At 54.3% G+C, this 13705-nt stretch overlaps 1 protein-coding gene across 1 annotated transcript in view; it reads left to right on the plus strand.

Annotated features, from left to right (window-relative positions):
* The window catches only part of PTK2B (protein tyrosine kinase 2 beta), a 43738-nt gene that overhangs the window by 24869 nt on the left and 5164 nt on the right, over positions 1–13705 (plus strand). The window contains exons 8-24 of the mRNA XM_054179772.1: positions 2609–2749; positions 4682–4756; positions 4847–4948; positions 5782–5899; positions 6098–6137; positions 6229–6275; positions 6506–6559; positions 7452–7549; positions 7641–7725; positions 8238–8338; positions 8430–8545; positions 9619–9719; positions 9846–9935; positions 10903–11107; positions 11763–11871; positions 11985–12050; positions 13534–13659. Of these exons, the coding sequence (XP_054035747.1) occupies positions 2609–2749; positions 4682–4756; positions 4847–4948; positions 5782–5899; positions 6098–6137; positions 6229–6275; positions 6506–6559; positions 7452–7549; positions 7641–7725; positions 8238–8338; positions 8430–8545; positions 9619–9719; positions 9846–9935; positions 10903–11107; positions 11763–11871; positions 11985–12050; positions 13534–13659 (1674 nt within the window). The remainder of the gene's footprint in view (positions 1–2608; positions 2750–4681; positions 4757–4846; positions 4949–5781; positions 5900–6097; positions 6138–6228; positions 6276–6505; positions 6560–7451; positions 7550–7640; positions 7726–8237; positions 8339–8429; positions 8546–9618; positions 9720–9845; positions 9936–10902; positions 11108–11762; positions 11872–11984; positions 12051–13533; positions 13660–13705) is intronic.

The raw sequence follows: 13705 nt of genomic DNA on the forward strand, positions 1-13705 counted from the left end.
TTCAAACTAGAGAAGGGCAGATTTAGATGGGGTGTTAGAAACAAGTGATTTACTACGAGGATGGTGGAACAGGTTGCTCAGGGAGGTGGTTGAGGCTCCTTCCCTGGAGATACTCAAGGTGAGGTTCGACAAGGCCCTGAGCAACCTGATCTAGCTGGGGACGTCCCTGACTGCAGGGAGGTTGGACTGGCTGAGCTTTGGAGGTTCCTTCTGGCCTGGACCATTCTATGAGTCTGTGGTTCTTTGAGTCTAACAGTCTATGATTCTGTGATTCTGTGAGTCTATGCTTCTGTGATTCTATGAGTCTATGGTTCTATGATTCTATGGTTCTGTGATTCTATTAGGCCATGATGCTGTGATTCTATGAGTCTATGGTTCTATGATTCTATGGTTCTATGATTCTATTAGTCCATGATTCTGTGATTCTGAGTCTATGGTTCTGTGATTCTATGGTTCTGTGATTCTATGATTCTCTGATTCTATGAGTATGGTTCTGTGATTCTATGGTTCTATGATTCTATTAATCCATGGTTCTGTGATTCTATGAGTCTATGTTCTGTGATTCTGTGGTTCTGTGATTCTATGGTTCTATGATTCTATTAATCCATGGTTCTGTGATTCTATGAGTCTATGTTCTGTGATTCTATGGTTCTGTGATTCTGTAATTCTAAGAGTCTATGATTCTGTGATTCTATAATTCTCTGATTCTATGAGTCTATGGTTCTATGATTCTATGGTTCTGTGATTCTATTAGGCCATGATGCTGTGATTCTATGAGTCTATGGTTCTATGATTCTATGGTTCTGTGATTCTATTAGGCCATGATACTGTGATTCTATGAGTCTATGGTTCTATGATTCTATGGTTCTGTGATTCTATTAGTCCATGATTCTGTGATTCTATGAGTCTATGGTTCTATGATTCTATGGTTCTGTGATGTTATGGTTCTGATTCTATTAGTCCATGATTCTGTGATCCTATGAGTCTATGGTTCTATGATTCTATGGTTCTGTGATTCTATGATTCTCTGATTCTATGATTCTACGGTTCTGTGATTCTCTGAGTCTATGAGTCTATGGTTCTGTGATTCTATGGTTCTGTGATTCTGTAAGTCTAAGAGTCTATGATTCTGTGATTCTATGATTCTCTGATTCTATGAGCCTATGGTTCTGTGATACTATGGTTCTATGGTTCTGAGAATTTATGGTTCTATGGTTCTATAATTCTATGACTATGATTCTGTGATTCTATGGTTCTGTGAGTCTATGATTCTCTGCTTCTGTGATCCTATGGTTCTATGATTCTATGAGGCTACAGTTCTATGATTCTATGGTTCTATGATTCTATGGTTTTGTGTATCTATGGTTCTATGAGTCTATGGTTCTATGGTTCTATGAGTCTATGGTTCTATGGTTCTATGGTTCTATAGTTCTATGAGTCTATGGTTTTATGAGTCTATGGTTCTATGGTTCTATGAGTCTATGTTTCTATAGTTCTATGAGTCTATGGTTCTATGTATCTATGAGTCTATGGTTCTATGTATCTATGATTCTATGGTTCTATGAGTCTATGGTTCTATGTATCTATGGTTCTACGAGTCTATGGTTCTATGTATCTATGGTTCTATGAGTCTATGGTTCTATGGTTCTATGGTTCTATATATCTATGGTTCTATGAGTCTATGGTTCTATGTATCTATGGTTCTATGGTTCTATGTATCTATGGTTCTATGAGTCTATGGTTCTATGGTTCTATATATCTATGATTCTATGGTTCTATGTATCTATGGTTCTATGAGTCATGGTTCTATGTATCTATGGTTCTGTGTATCTATGGCTCTATGGTTCTATGGTTCTATATATCTATGATTCTATGGTTCTATGTATCTATGGTTCTATGAGTCATGGTTCTATGTATCTATGGTTCTGTGTATCTATGGCTCTATGGTTCTATGGTTCTATATATCTATGATTCTATGGTTCTATGTATCTATGGTTTATGAGTCTATGGTTCTATGTATCTATGATTCTATGAGTCTATGGTTCTATGTATCTGTGGTTCTATGTATCTATGGTTCTATGAGTCTATGGCTCTATGTATCTGTGGTTCTATGTATCTATGGTTCTATGAGTCGATGGTTCTATGTATCTATGGTTCTGTGTATCTGTGGTTCTATGTATCTATGGTTCTATGAGTCGATGGTTCTGTGTATCTGTGGTTCTATGGTTCTATGTATCTGTGGTTCTATGTATCTATGGTTCTATGAGTCGATGGTTCTATGTATCTATGGTTCTGTGTATCTGTGGTTCTATGTATCTATGGTTCTATGAGTCAATGGTTCTGTGTATCTGTGGTTCTATGGTTCTATGTATCTGTGGTTCTATGTATCTATGGTTCTATGAGTCGATGGTTCTATGGTTCTGTGATTCTGTGGCTCTGAGCTCTGCCCACCCTCAGGCCGATGTGGGGGAGCAGACCGACAGGGCGTGCCCTCCCGTGTGCAGCTCCCGGTCCTGGCTGCCCGCTGGGGCGTGCCAGGGCGTGCCGGGGTGCCGCCGAGCCGCTTGCTGTGGGCCGGCAGCAGGGCTCAGGGCTGCTGTGCCCACAGCCCAGGCAGTTCCGGAAGATGATCCAGCAGACGTTCCAGCAGTACGCCCTGCTGCGCGAGGAGGACTGCATCCTCAAGTTCCTCCACACCCTCGCCAGCTTCGCCAACATCGACCAGGAGAGCTACCACTGCGAGCTCATCGTGAGTCGCACCGCGGCGGGGCCTGGGCTGGCACAGGATGCAGTGCGCCGCGATGCGCTGCCCTGCAAGGGCTTCCCCCTGCCCAGGGTGCTTTGGAAGGGCTTCCCCCTGCCCAGGGTGCTTGGGAAGGGCATCCCCCTGCCCAGGGTGCTTGGGAAGGGCATCCCCCTGCCCAGGGTGATATGGAAAGGCATCCCCCTGCCCAGGGTGCTTGGAAAGGGCATCCCCCTGCCCAGGGTGCTTGGGAAGGGCATCCCCCTGCCCAGGGTGCTTGGGAAGGGCTTCCCCCTGCCCAGGGTGCTTTGGAAGGGCATTCTCCTGCCAGGGTGATTTGGAAAGGCATCCCCCTGCCCAGGGTGCTTGGGAAGGGCATCCCCCTGCCCAGGGTGCTTGGGAAGGGCATCCCCCTGCCCAGGGTGCTTGGGAAGGGCTTCCCCCTGCCCAGGGTGCTTGGGAAGGGCATCCCCCTGCCCAGGGTGCTTGGGAAGGGCTTCCCCCTGCCCAGGGTGCTTTGGAAGGGCATCCCCCTGCCCAGGGTGCTTGGGAAGGGCTTCCCCCTGCCCAGGGTGCTTTGGAAGGGCATCCCCCTGCCCAGGGTGCTTGGGAAGGGCTTCCCCCTGCCCAGGGTGCTTTGGAAGGGCATCCCCCTGCCCAGGGTGCTTGGGAAGGGCTTCCCCCTGCCCAGGGTGCTTTGGAAGGGCATCCCCCTGCCCAGGGTGCTTTGGAAGGGCATTCTCCTGCCAGGGTGATTTGGAAAGGCATCCCCCTGCCCAGGGTGCTTGGGAAGGGCTTCCCCCTGCCCAGGGTGCTTTGGAAGGGCATTCTCCTGCCAGGGTGATTTGGAAGGGCATCCCCCTGCCCAGGGTACTTTGGAGCCCAGGCTCACCTGTGTCCCTCTGTGCCAGGGAGTGTGCAGGGACGAGCACTGCAGGGTAGGGATAGCTTCCACCACAAGCTGGTGCTCAAGGCTGCAGGAGGGTGATAGATTCATTCATAGAATACCAGGTGGGAAGGGGCCTCAAGGATCACCTAGTCCAACCTTTCCAGGTAAGAATATAGCTTAAATGAGGTGACCCAGCACCCTGGACTAGGTGATCTTTGGATCTTCCAACCCAGGGCATTCTATGATCTCCCATGCCCTCAAACCCAGCAGAGGCTTGCTGAAGATGCAACCATAACCATCAGGGCGCTCTTGAGCTGTTTGGGGACCATGCACAGCAGGACACTGTTTAGACAGCACAAACCAAGGGGCCTTTAAAGGTCACCTTATCCAGCATGATGTTCACAAGGGACAGCATGGGCAAAGCCAGCCTGCTGGGGGCTGCTCCTTGCTGTGCTCCCCAGATTCACGATGGGGACCTGGACACCCTCATCTTGGACAAGCGCCTTGCAGCGGGGCTTGGAACTCATTCGCTGTCCCCCAAAGGGAGACATAATCCCCATGCAGCCCCCCAGCATCACCTCCCAGAGGGCAGCTGAGCATCTCTGTCCCTCCCCTGCAGCAGGGGGAGGCTCTGGGGGCTTCTGTTTGGAGGATCCTGCAAGCTGAGAGGGGCTGGGGATGCGCTGGGGGCTCTGGGGACCTTCCACACCCAGGAATCCAAGCATGGTGGCTGCAAGCTGGGGCCTGATATTTACTGAACCCCTTTGGGGTGAAAAAGCAGGAACCTAGGAGTGCTGGGAACCACAGAATGTGGCAAACTATGGGCACTGGGAAGCCTTTTGGAGCCGGGAGGAGGAAAAACATCCACACTGGGCTGCTTTATAGCATCCACCATCACCTCTCCAAACCATCCCCTCCCCAAGTCCCTGGAGGAAGATGGTTTCTCCCAAGGTGTCTCACACATGGCAGCAGCTTGGAGGGGATGGACTTTGCTGTGGGGTTACTTTCCCTCCCCAAGTTTGCCTCCTCCTTCTGCTGTCCCTTCCCAGCAAGGGTGGAACATCATGGTGGACCTGGTCATTGGACCCAAGGGCATCCGGCAGATGACAAGCAAGGAGGCCAAGGTATGGTGGGCGCTGGGTGGGGAGTGGTGGGGGTGGCTGCTCTTAAACTGGGGGCTAAAATCAGCACTGGGGCTCTGCCTCTCTCCCCAGCCCACCTGCTTGGCTGAATTCAAGCACATCAAGTCCATCAAGTGTTCCAGCCTGGAGGATGGACAAGCGGTCCTGCAGCTTGGGCTCAGCGGCACCCCCCAGGTAAGGTGGCTTGGGGAGAGGCTGCTCTGGGTGCTGAGGGGGTGGGGGTGGGAGAGGAGGATCTCCCAGTGCCTTGGGGTGGCATTGCACCCTTGTGAGTTAGGTAGGGTGTGGTGGATGACTCAGTTTCCACCAAGAGAGCTCCTGCCTCCAGCCCTGGCTAAGGGGAGAGCATCCTCCAAAGCAGCTCCTCTCCTGTGAGGACAGGCTGGGAGAGCTGGAGAAGAGAAGGCTCTGAGGAGACCTTATGGTGGTCTTCCAGTATCTGAAGGGGGCCTACAAGAAAGCTGGGGAGGGACTTTTTAAGGTATCAGGGAGTGATAGGACCAGGGGGAATGGAACCAAGCCAGAAATGGGTAGATTGAGATTGGATGTTAGGAAGAAGTTCTTCCCCAGGAGGGTGGTGAGACACTGGCACAGGTTGCCCAGGGAGCTGGTGGAAGCCTCATCCCTGGAGGTTTTGAAGGCCAGGCTGGATGTGGCTGTGAGCAACCTGCTGTAGTGTGAGGTGTCCCTGCCCATGGCAGGGGGGCTGGAACTGGATGATCCTTGAGGTGCTTTCCAACCCTGACAATTCTACGGTATCCCAGCCACCCCTGGGGTGCCCCTACCCCATGGTGTCATCCTTGCCTGAGGGTGGTTTGGTGCCAGGCATGTTGGCCAAGGTGTCCTGGAGGGCTGGGAAGGATGCTGCTGGAGAAACCAGGATGTGCTGTGGAGCAAGGAGTTGTTCACTGAGCTACCCCAAGGGGGAGACAAGGGGGGCACTATCCCATCCCAGCATGGCCCTGCCCCAGCTCTGGGCTCACCCAGTCCTTGGCCATCTCCTCTAGTCCCTGGCTATCAAGACAGCTTCTCTGGCTGAGGCAGAGAACATGGCTGACCTCATCGATGGCTACTGCAGGCTGCAGGGGGACTTGGAAACCTCACTCATCGTCTTCCCAAGGAGAGGTGAGCACCCTGAGGGGCACCAGCCCTGGGAAGCTCCCCCACTTGTGCCCTTTCAGACTCTTCCAGTCCCTCCATGGCCACAGCATCACCCATCCCCCCCAGCTGAGACCCACCAACTGTGGGCCTGTGTGGTCCAGGTGCTGGGGGGGGCAGAAGCTGTCAGGCTGATGGGAGATGACTGTATTGTCCTCTTTGCAGAGAGAGGGAAGAGGATCAGCCTGCCACAGATCCCAGCCCCGTGAGTAGCACCAGACCCCACAGTGGGGCTAGGACTCCATGCTGCCCCCTGACCCCATTCCCTGACCCCCCCATCTTCTCCCACCCCATAGGCACCTGGAGGACAGACAGTCCACACTGTCAGACAGCGTGAGCGTGGGTGAGTTTTGGCCTCTTCTCCTCCCTTCCCACCAGCCATGGGGATGTCCCGTGGGGGTTTGGCAGAGCTGGGCATCCCCAGCAGCCCTGTGCCTGGAAGTTGAGCTGCAGCTGAGCATCCTGATGGTCTTGATCCCTGTGGGGGCTGCTCCAGGCTGGGTGAGGCTGCAAGATCCTCCCCTGCCCAGTGCCATGCCTGACTCCCTGTCTGCAACCTCCTTCTTGCCCTAGAATCTGACATTTATGCTGAAATCCCTGATGAGTCTTCAAGACCAAGGTCTGGAGGTAGGTTCCATGCCTCTGGTTCCTTCCATGCCCATCTCACAGAGTCACTGCCTGGTGGGGTTGGAAGGGACCTCTGGAGTTCATCTAGTCCAACCCCCTGCTAAAAGAGGGTCACTCACAACAGGTTGCCTGGGATTGCATCCAAGTGGGTTTGGAATCTCTCCAGAGGAGACTCCATAACCCCTCTGGGCAGCCTGATCCAGGGCTCCAGTACCCTCACAGGAAAGAATTTTCTCTTCCTCTTGAGACAGAACCTCCTAAGTTCCAGTTTGTGCCTACTGCCCCTTGTCCTGTTGCTGGACAGCATCTTGCTTACCCCCATCCTTTAGCTATTGGTCAGCATTGAGAAGATCCTCTCAGGCTGCTCTTCTCCAGGCCAAACAACCCCACATCTTAGCTTTTCCTCCTCAGAGAGATCCTTCAGTCACTTCAGCATCTTTGTAGCCCCCACTGGACTCTCTCCAGCAGTTCCCTGTCTCTCTTGAACTGGGGAGCCCACAACTAGACTCATGATTCCAGGTGTGGCCTCACTAGGGCAGAGTAGAAGGGGAGGAGAACTTCCCTCAGCCTGCTGGCCACGCTCTTCTGAATGCACCCAGGAGACCACTGGCCACCAGGACATATTGCTGGCTCATGGTGAAATTGCCCATCTCCCAGCCCTCCCACCTCCTCCTGCCCACTCCAGTTTCCCACCCCATCCCTCCAAAGCTGAGAACAAGGCTTTACCTGCGCTTCAGAGGGACTGAAGGAGCTGCCACGAGAGAGGACCTTGCTGAGGATGTGCTGGGGAGGGCTGGGGTCACCAGCATCCTCTGCCTAAGGAAGTGGGCAGGGCTAGAGGCAGCTGCCTGCCTGCTGGTGCTGCCAGCCCTGCCCTTGTGTGTCCCTGCAGTTCAGCACTTTGGGATCTCCCGAGAGGACATCACCTTGGGCAGGATCCTCGGGGAAGGCTTCTTTGGAGAGGTCTACGAGGGGATCTACAACACCCCAGTGAGCTTCCTGGCCTCTCCCTGCCCTGCCAGCCTCCTCTGTGGCCAGGGGGGGAGCAGGGTAAAGCAGCCACCCTCCTTCCTTCTTGCAGAAAGGGGAGCAGATCAACGTGGCTGTGAAGACCTGCAAGAAGGACTGCAGCCCAGAGAATAAAGACAAGTTCCTGAGCGAAGCAGGTACACCAGGAGGTTCTGCTGCACTTTGGGGTGCTCAGAGCCTTCTCAGCACCCAGCCTGGGGGAGAGGAGTGGAGCCTGCAGTGGTGGGGCGTTACAGCCAGGGTGGCAGAACCCTGTCCTGGCATCTTCTGGTCTCTGCCTGGGGACAAATTGCCTTTGCAATGCAGGATAGAGCAGGAAGAGGGAGGTGGCCCATGTCCTCACTCCTGTGACAGGAGTGTTCTCCAAAATACTTCATTTCTGAGAGGGATTGCTACTGAGGGGGGGGAAGAAGGGCTGCTGAAGCCTTGCTTGAGGGGCAGATGGGCACCACCTGGATGTAGAGCCCTGAGGAGCTGGAACCCAGGAGCCTCAGCCCCTTTGGGGACAAACGAGGCCGTCCCTGGTGACTCCTCCTGCTCTGTCTCTGGCTTCATGGCAGAACCCTGCCCCTACACCGCAGGACAGGAGTTTGGGACTCCTGAAGTGGGGTCCCCCGATTGCAGGGTGCCTGATGTAGTCTCCCTGCAGTGCTGATGAAGAAGTTGGACCACCCCCATATCGTGAAGCTCATTGGCATCGCGGAAGAGGAGCCCACCTGGATCATCATGGAGCTCTACCCCTATGGAGAGGTGAGCAGGATCCCACTGCTGGATCCCATCCCTTGGCCACCCTTCCTGCCCTTCCTTGGTCCCTGAGCCCGCTTTCTTTGTCCCATTGCAGCTGGGACAATACCTGGAGCAGAACAAGCACTGCCTGGCGGTGCCCACCCTCATCCTCTATGCGCTGCAGGTCAGCAAAGCCCTCGCCTACCTGGAGGCCATCAACTGCGTCCACAGGTAGGGCAGGAGGGTACAGGAGCCAGGCAGGATGCCAGGAGAGGCAGGAGAAGACAGGGAATAGAATAGAATAGAATAGAATAGAATAGAATAGAATAGAATAGAATAGAATAGAATAGAATAGAATAGAATAGAATAGAATAGAATTAACCAGGTTGGAACAGACCTTTGAGATCATTGAGTCCAATCTATCACCCAACACCTTCTAATCAACTAAACCCTGGCACCAAGCACCCCATCCAGTCTCTTCCTAAACACCTCCAGGGATGGTGACTCCACCACCTCCCTGGGCAGCACATTCCAATGGCCAATCTCTCTTTCTGGGAAGAACTTCTTCCTAACATCCAGCCTAAACCTCCCCTGGTGCAGCTTGAGACTGTGTCCTCTGGAATGCAGGGGTGGACAAGCAGGTGGTGAGCAGGAGCAGGCAGAAGCAGAGGCTGGCAGCATGCTTTGATGCAGACCCTTTGATGAGCCAGATGAGCTCTCCATCTCTTCTCATACAATCATGGAACCACAGAACTGTTGAGATTGGAAAGGACCTTTAAGATCTTTGAGTCCAGCCATTAACCCAGCACTGCCAGGTCATCACTAAACCATGTCCCTCAGCACCACATCTGTATGGTTTTTCAATCCCTCCGGGGACAGGGACTCCACCACTGCCCTGGGCAGCCTTTTTGCTGGGCTTGACAACCCTTTCCCTGAGGAAGTTGTTCCTCTTGTCCAACCTCAGGGTCCCCTGGCACAGCTTGAGGCTGTTTCCTCTTGTGCTATTGATTGTGACTTGGGAGGGAAGACCCACTCCTACCTTGCTCTGACCTCTCAGTGAGTTGTAGAGAGTGAGCTCTTCCCTGAGCCTTCTTTTCTCCAGACTAAGCAACCCCAGTCCCCTCAGCTGCTCTTCTTAGGACTTGTGCTCCAGACCCTTCCCCAGCTTTGTTGCCCTTCTCTGGATGTTCTCCAGCCCCTCCACGTCCTCCTTGGAGTGAGTGGTCCAAAACTGAAGGCATCACTCAAGCTGTGGCCTCACCTCTCTGTCCCCTCTCCTCAGCCAAGGATCTCTCTCCTTGCAGGGATATTGCTGTGAGAAACATTCTGGTGGCCTCCCCAGACTGTGTGAAGCTGGGAGACTTTGGGCTCTCCAGGTACATCGAGGATGAGGAGTACTACAAAGGTAAGACCTCCGAGGTGGGGTTGGGGCTTGCTGAGAGCTGAGACCTCTGTGCCCTGCCCTGCCTGTGCCAGGGCTGCTCCATTTCCCCTGCAGTGAGCTTTGCCACCATCTTCCCTCTCCTTCCAGCCTCTGTCACCCGTCTCCCCATCAAGTGGATGTCTCCTGAGTCCATCAACTTCCGCCGCTTCACGACGGCCAGCGACGTCTGGATGTTCGGTGCGTGGGGGCAGAGCCCAGGGGTCCTGGCATCATCCACCTCCCCTGGCAGCATCTTAATCACAGGAGCACAGGATGTTAGGGGTTGGAAGGGACCTCCGGAGATCATGGAGTGCACCCCCCTGCCAGATCAGGACCAGAGAATCCAGCACAGGTCACACAGGAGCACATCCAGATGGGGCTGGAAAGTCTCTAGAGAAGGAGACTCCACAGCCTCTCTGGGCAGCCTGCTCCAGGGCTCTAGGACCCTCCCAGGGAAAAAGTTTCTCCTCATGTTGAGGTGGAACCTCCTGTGCTGCAGTTTCTATCCATTGCCCCTTGTCCTATCACAGGGTGCAAGTGAGCAGAGCCTGTCCTCTCCCTCTTGACCCCCAGCCCTCAGATATTGATAGACATTTATTAAATCCCCTCTCAGTCTTCTCTTCTCCAGCCTGAACAGCCCCAGGGCTCTCAGCTTCTCCTCACAGGGCAGTGCTCCAGTCCCTTAAGCATCCTGGTAGCTCTCTATTGGATTGCACAGGGACAAATCCTGCTCTGGAGCTGGGAGGTTCAGGAAAGGACTGCTGGAGCAGAGGTCCTCCTAATTCAACCATCAGTTAGATGCTTGCTTCTCCTTCAGTGACTTCCAGATGGTTGAGGGGCTGAGTTGAAGTCTGCCCCCTGCAAAGATCCATCCTCTTGCCTGTCAGCCCATCCCCACGGCCTCCTGTGCTCATCTGTCTGTTGGTCTGTCCCTAACAGCCCCATGAGCATCAGCCACCAGCAGCTGGGCTCCTCGAAGCTCCCCAAGAGAGCAGTTAGGTCTTTCCTCTGCATTTGTCACCCAGGGCCCAGGAAGGTCTGGCAGCCAAGTGACCTGGTGTCACAGCACAGAGTGTGGCACTGTCACCATGTCCCCCAACCCCCAAGCAAGGGCAGCATCCCCCGGTGCCAGCATCAGCTGAGCTTGCTCACCTTGCTTCCACAGCTGTGTGCATGTGGGAGATCCTGAGCTATGGCAAGCAGCCCTTCTTCTGGCTGGAGAACAAGGATGTGATTGGGGTCCTGGAGAGGGGGGACCGCCTGCCCAAGCCCGAGCTCTGCCCACCTGTGCTCTACACCCTCATGACACGCTGCTGGGACTATGACCCCAGCGAAAGGCCCAAGTTCAAGGACTTGGTTTGCAGCTTGAGGTGAGTGCTGAGGATGGGCTGGGGGAGGCTGTGGTTTGATGGAAGGGTGAGCAAGAGGGTGAAGGAGCCAAAGACACCAGATTTGGGGTCTGGAGTTTTCTGCCCAAGTCTGATTTCGAAGGACCATTTGAATCACAGAAGCATTGAATCATGGAATGGCTGAGGTGGGAAGGGACCTTTGAAGATCATCTAGTCCACCCCCCCCGCAGTCAGCAGGGACATCTTCAACTAGAGCAGGCTGCTCAGGGCCCCAGCCAGCCTGACCTGGAATGGTCCCAGGGATGGGGCATCTATCGCCTCTCTGGGCAACCTGGGCCAGGGTCTCGCCACCTGTGGCATAAACAATTTCTTCTTTCTATCTGAGCCCATTTGAGGCCCCCTCTCCCCGGGGTGGTAGTGGTTCCTAGTGTGCTTTGCTTCCTGAGAGGGAGTCTTGTGGGGGAATTCTGACTCCACATCTCACTGAGGTCAGCCAGGGTGATGCTATGACCATATTCTGTCCTCCACATCCTCTTCCTCTTCTCTTCCCACCCCTCCTTGCCCCTTGGTGTTTTCCATGGTCCATCCAGCTCAAGCAAGCATCCCCACCCTCTGGGGTATGGGAGACACGACAGTGCTCCCTCCCAGGGCTGTCACCCTCCATCTCCCCCTGCAGTGACATCTACCTGATGGAGAAGGAGCTGGCCAAGGAGCAGGAGAGGAACAACCGCCACCGGCCTCCCAAGATCCTGGAGCCGCCGTCCTTCCAGGAGCCTCCTCCCAAGGTGAGGAGAGGGCAGAGCCTGTGCAGGCAGGTTCCTCTCCCTGGCTGCAGCAGAAGTGAGACCTCCCTGAGCTCTCACCCACCACACATTTCTCCCTCCTCCACTCCTTGCAGCCCAGCAGACCCAAGTACAAGCCACCACCCCAGAACAACCTCCTGGCTCCCAAGCTGCAGTTTCAGGTAAGGTTGTACAACCAGAGAGTCCCACAGGGACATGAGATCAACCTCAGAAGGTCCTGCCTGAATCTCACACCCTCTGGGCTTTTGGGGTTCTAAGGTGCCCCATGCCACCACCAAGTGCCTCCTATCACCTTGCCAGCAGGACCTTGCCCTGCATTCACCCCTCAGAGCTGGCAGAGAGACTTTTGTCCTAGGAGGGGGAGTTTGCACCCATTGCTAAATGGAGAGGAGGTCTGATCTCTCTGGTGTTACCTGAGCTGAGTTTGGATCCCTTGCAGGTCACAAATCACCTCCTCTCCAAGGACTGGTGCTGGACCCTGGAGCATCAGGGTGAAACCCTCAACAGCAGTTCAAGAAACCCTCAGGAGCAACTATTTGAGGGTGGATTTAGACTCAATATGAGGAAGAAATTGTTTACACTGAGGGTGGTGAGACACTGGCCCAAGATTGCTTAAGGAGGTGGTAGATGCCCCATCCTAGGAACCATTCCAGGTCAGGTTGGACAGGGCTCTGAGCAACCTGCTGTAGTAGAAGATGTCCCTGCTGACTGCAGGGGGGTTTGACTAGATGACCTTGAAGGGCTCCTTCCAACCCAAACCTTTCCGTGAGTCTATGATTTTATTTTGGGTGCTCTTTCAAGGCTGGACAGGGTCCAGGCAGCATAGGAAAGTCTCAAGCCCATAGTCAAGGAAGAGCCAAGAAGGGAGGAAGGTCTTGATCCTGCTGCACAGGTGGGCATCACATCTTGAGCTGCATCAAGAGAAGCACAGCCAGCAGGTTGAGGGAGGTGATTCTCCCTCTCTACTCTGCTCTGGTGAGACCCCACCTGGAGTACTGTGTCCAGTTCTGGAGCCCCTATTACAGGAAGGATCTGGAGGTGCTGGAAGGTGTCCAGAGAAGGGCCACGAGGATGAGCAGAGGGCTGGAGCTGCTCTCCTATGAGGACAGACTGAGGGAGTTGGGGCTGCTCAGTCTGGGGAGGAGAAGGCTCTGAGGAGACCTTCTTGTGGCCTTGCGGTATCTGACGGGGGCTACAAGAAAGCTGGGGAGGGACTTTTTAGGGTGTCAGGGAGTGATAGGACCAGGGGGGATGGATCAGAACTAGAAATGGGTAGATTCAGATTGGATGTTAGGAAGAAGTTCTTCCCCAGGAGGGTGGTGAGACACTGGCACAGGTTGCCCAGGGAGGTGGTGGAAGCCTCATCCCTGGAGGTTTTTGCAGCCAGGCTGGATGTGGCTGTGAGCAACCTGCTGCAGTGTGAGGTGTCCCTGCCCATGGCAGGGGGCTTGGAACTGACTGATCCTTGCTCCAACCCTAACAGTTGTATGATTCTCTGAGGGTAGAGGCTGCTCCCTGTGTGAAAGCCGTTCCCCCTGTGTCTGTCTGCTCACCCTGTCCACCTGTCTGCACTAACCACCCCCCCGTGGCCCTGTTTTGTGCCTGCCTCCCCCCGCTGCCCGGCCTGCCCTGGCCCCCACCTAGGTGCCCGAGGGTCTGTGTGCCAGCTCGCCCACGCTCACCAGCCCCATCGAGTACCAGTCTCCAGCCAGCTCCCTGCACACGCCGCCGCTCAACCGCCACAACGTCTTCAAGCGCCACAGCATGAGGGTAAGAGAGGCCTTCCTCCCTCCAGAGGACAGCCTGGGCCCGGCTG

This window comes from Dryobates pubescens, chromosome 3, assembly GCF_014839835.1.
Source record: "Dryobates pubescens isolate bDryPub1 chromosome 3, bDryPub1.pri, whole genome shotgun sequence".
Lineage (NCBI taxonomy): Eukaryota > Metazoa > Chordata > Aves > Piciformes > Picidae > Dryobates > Dryobates pubescens.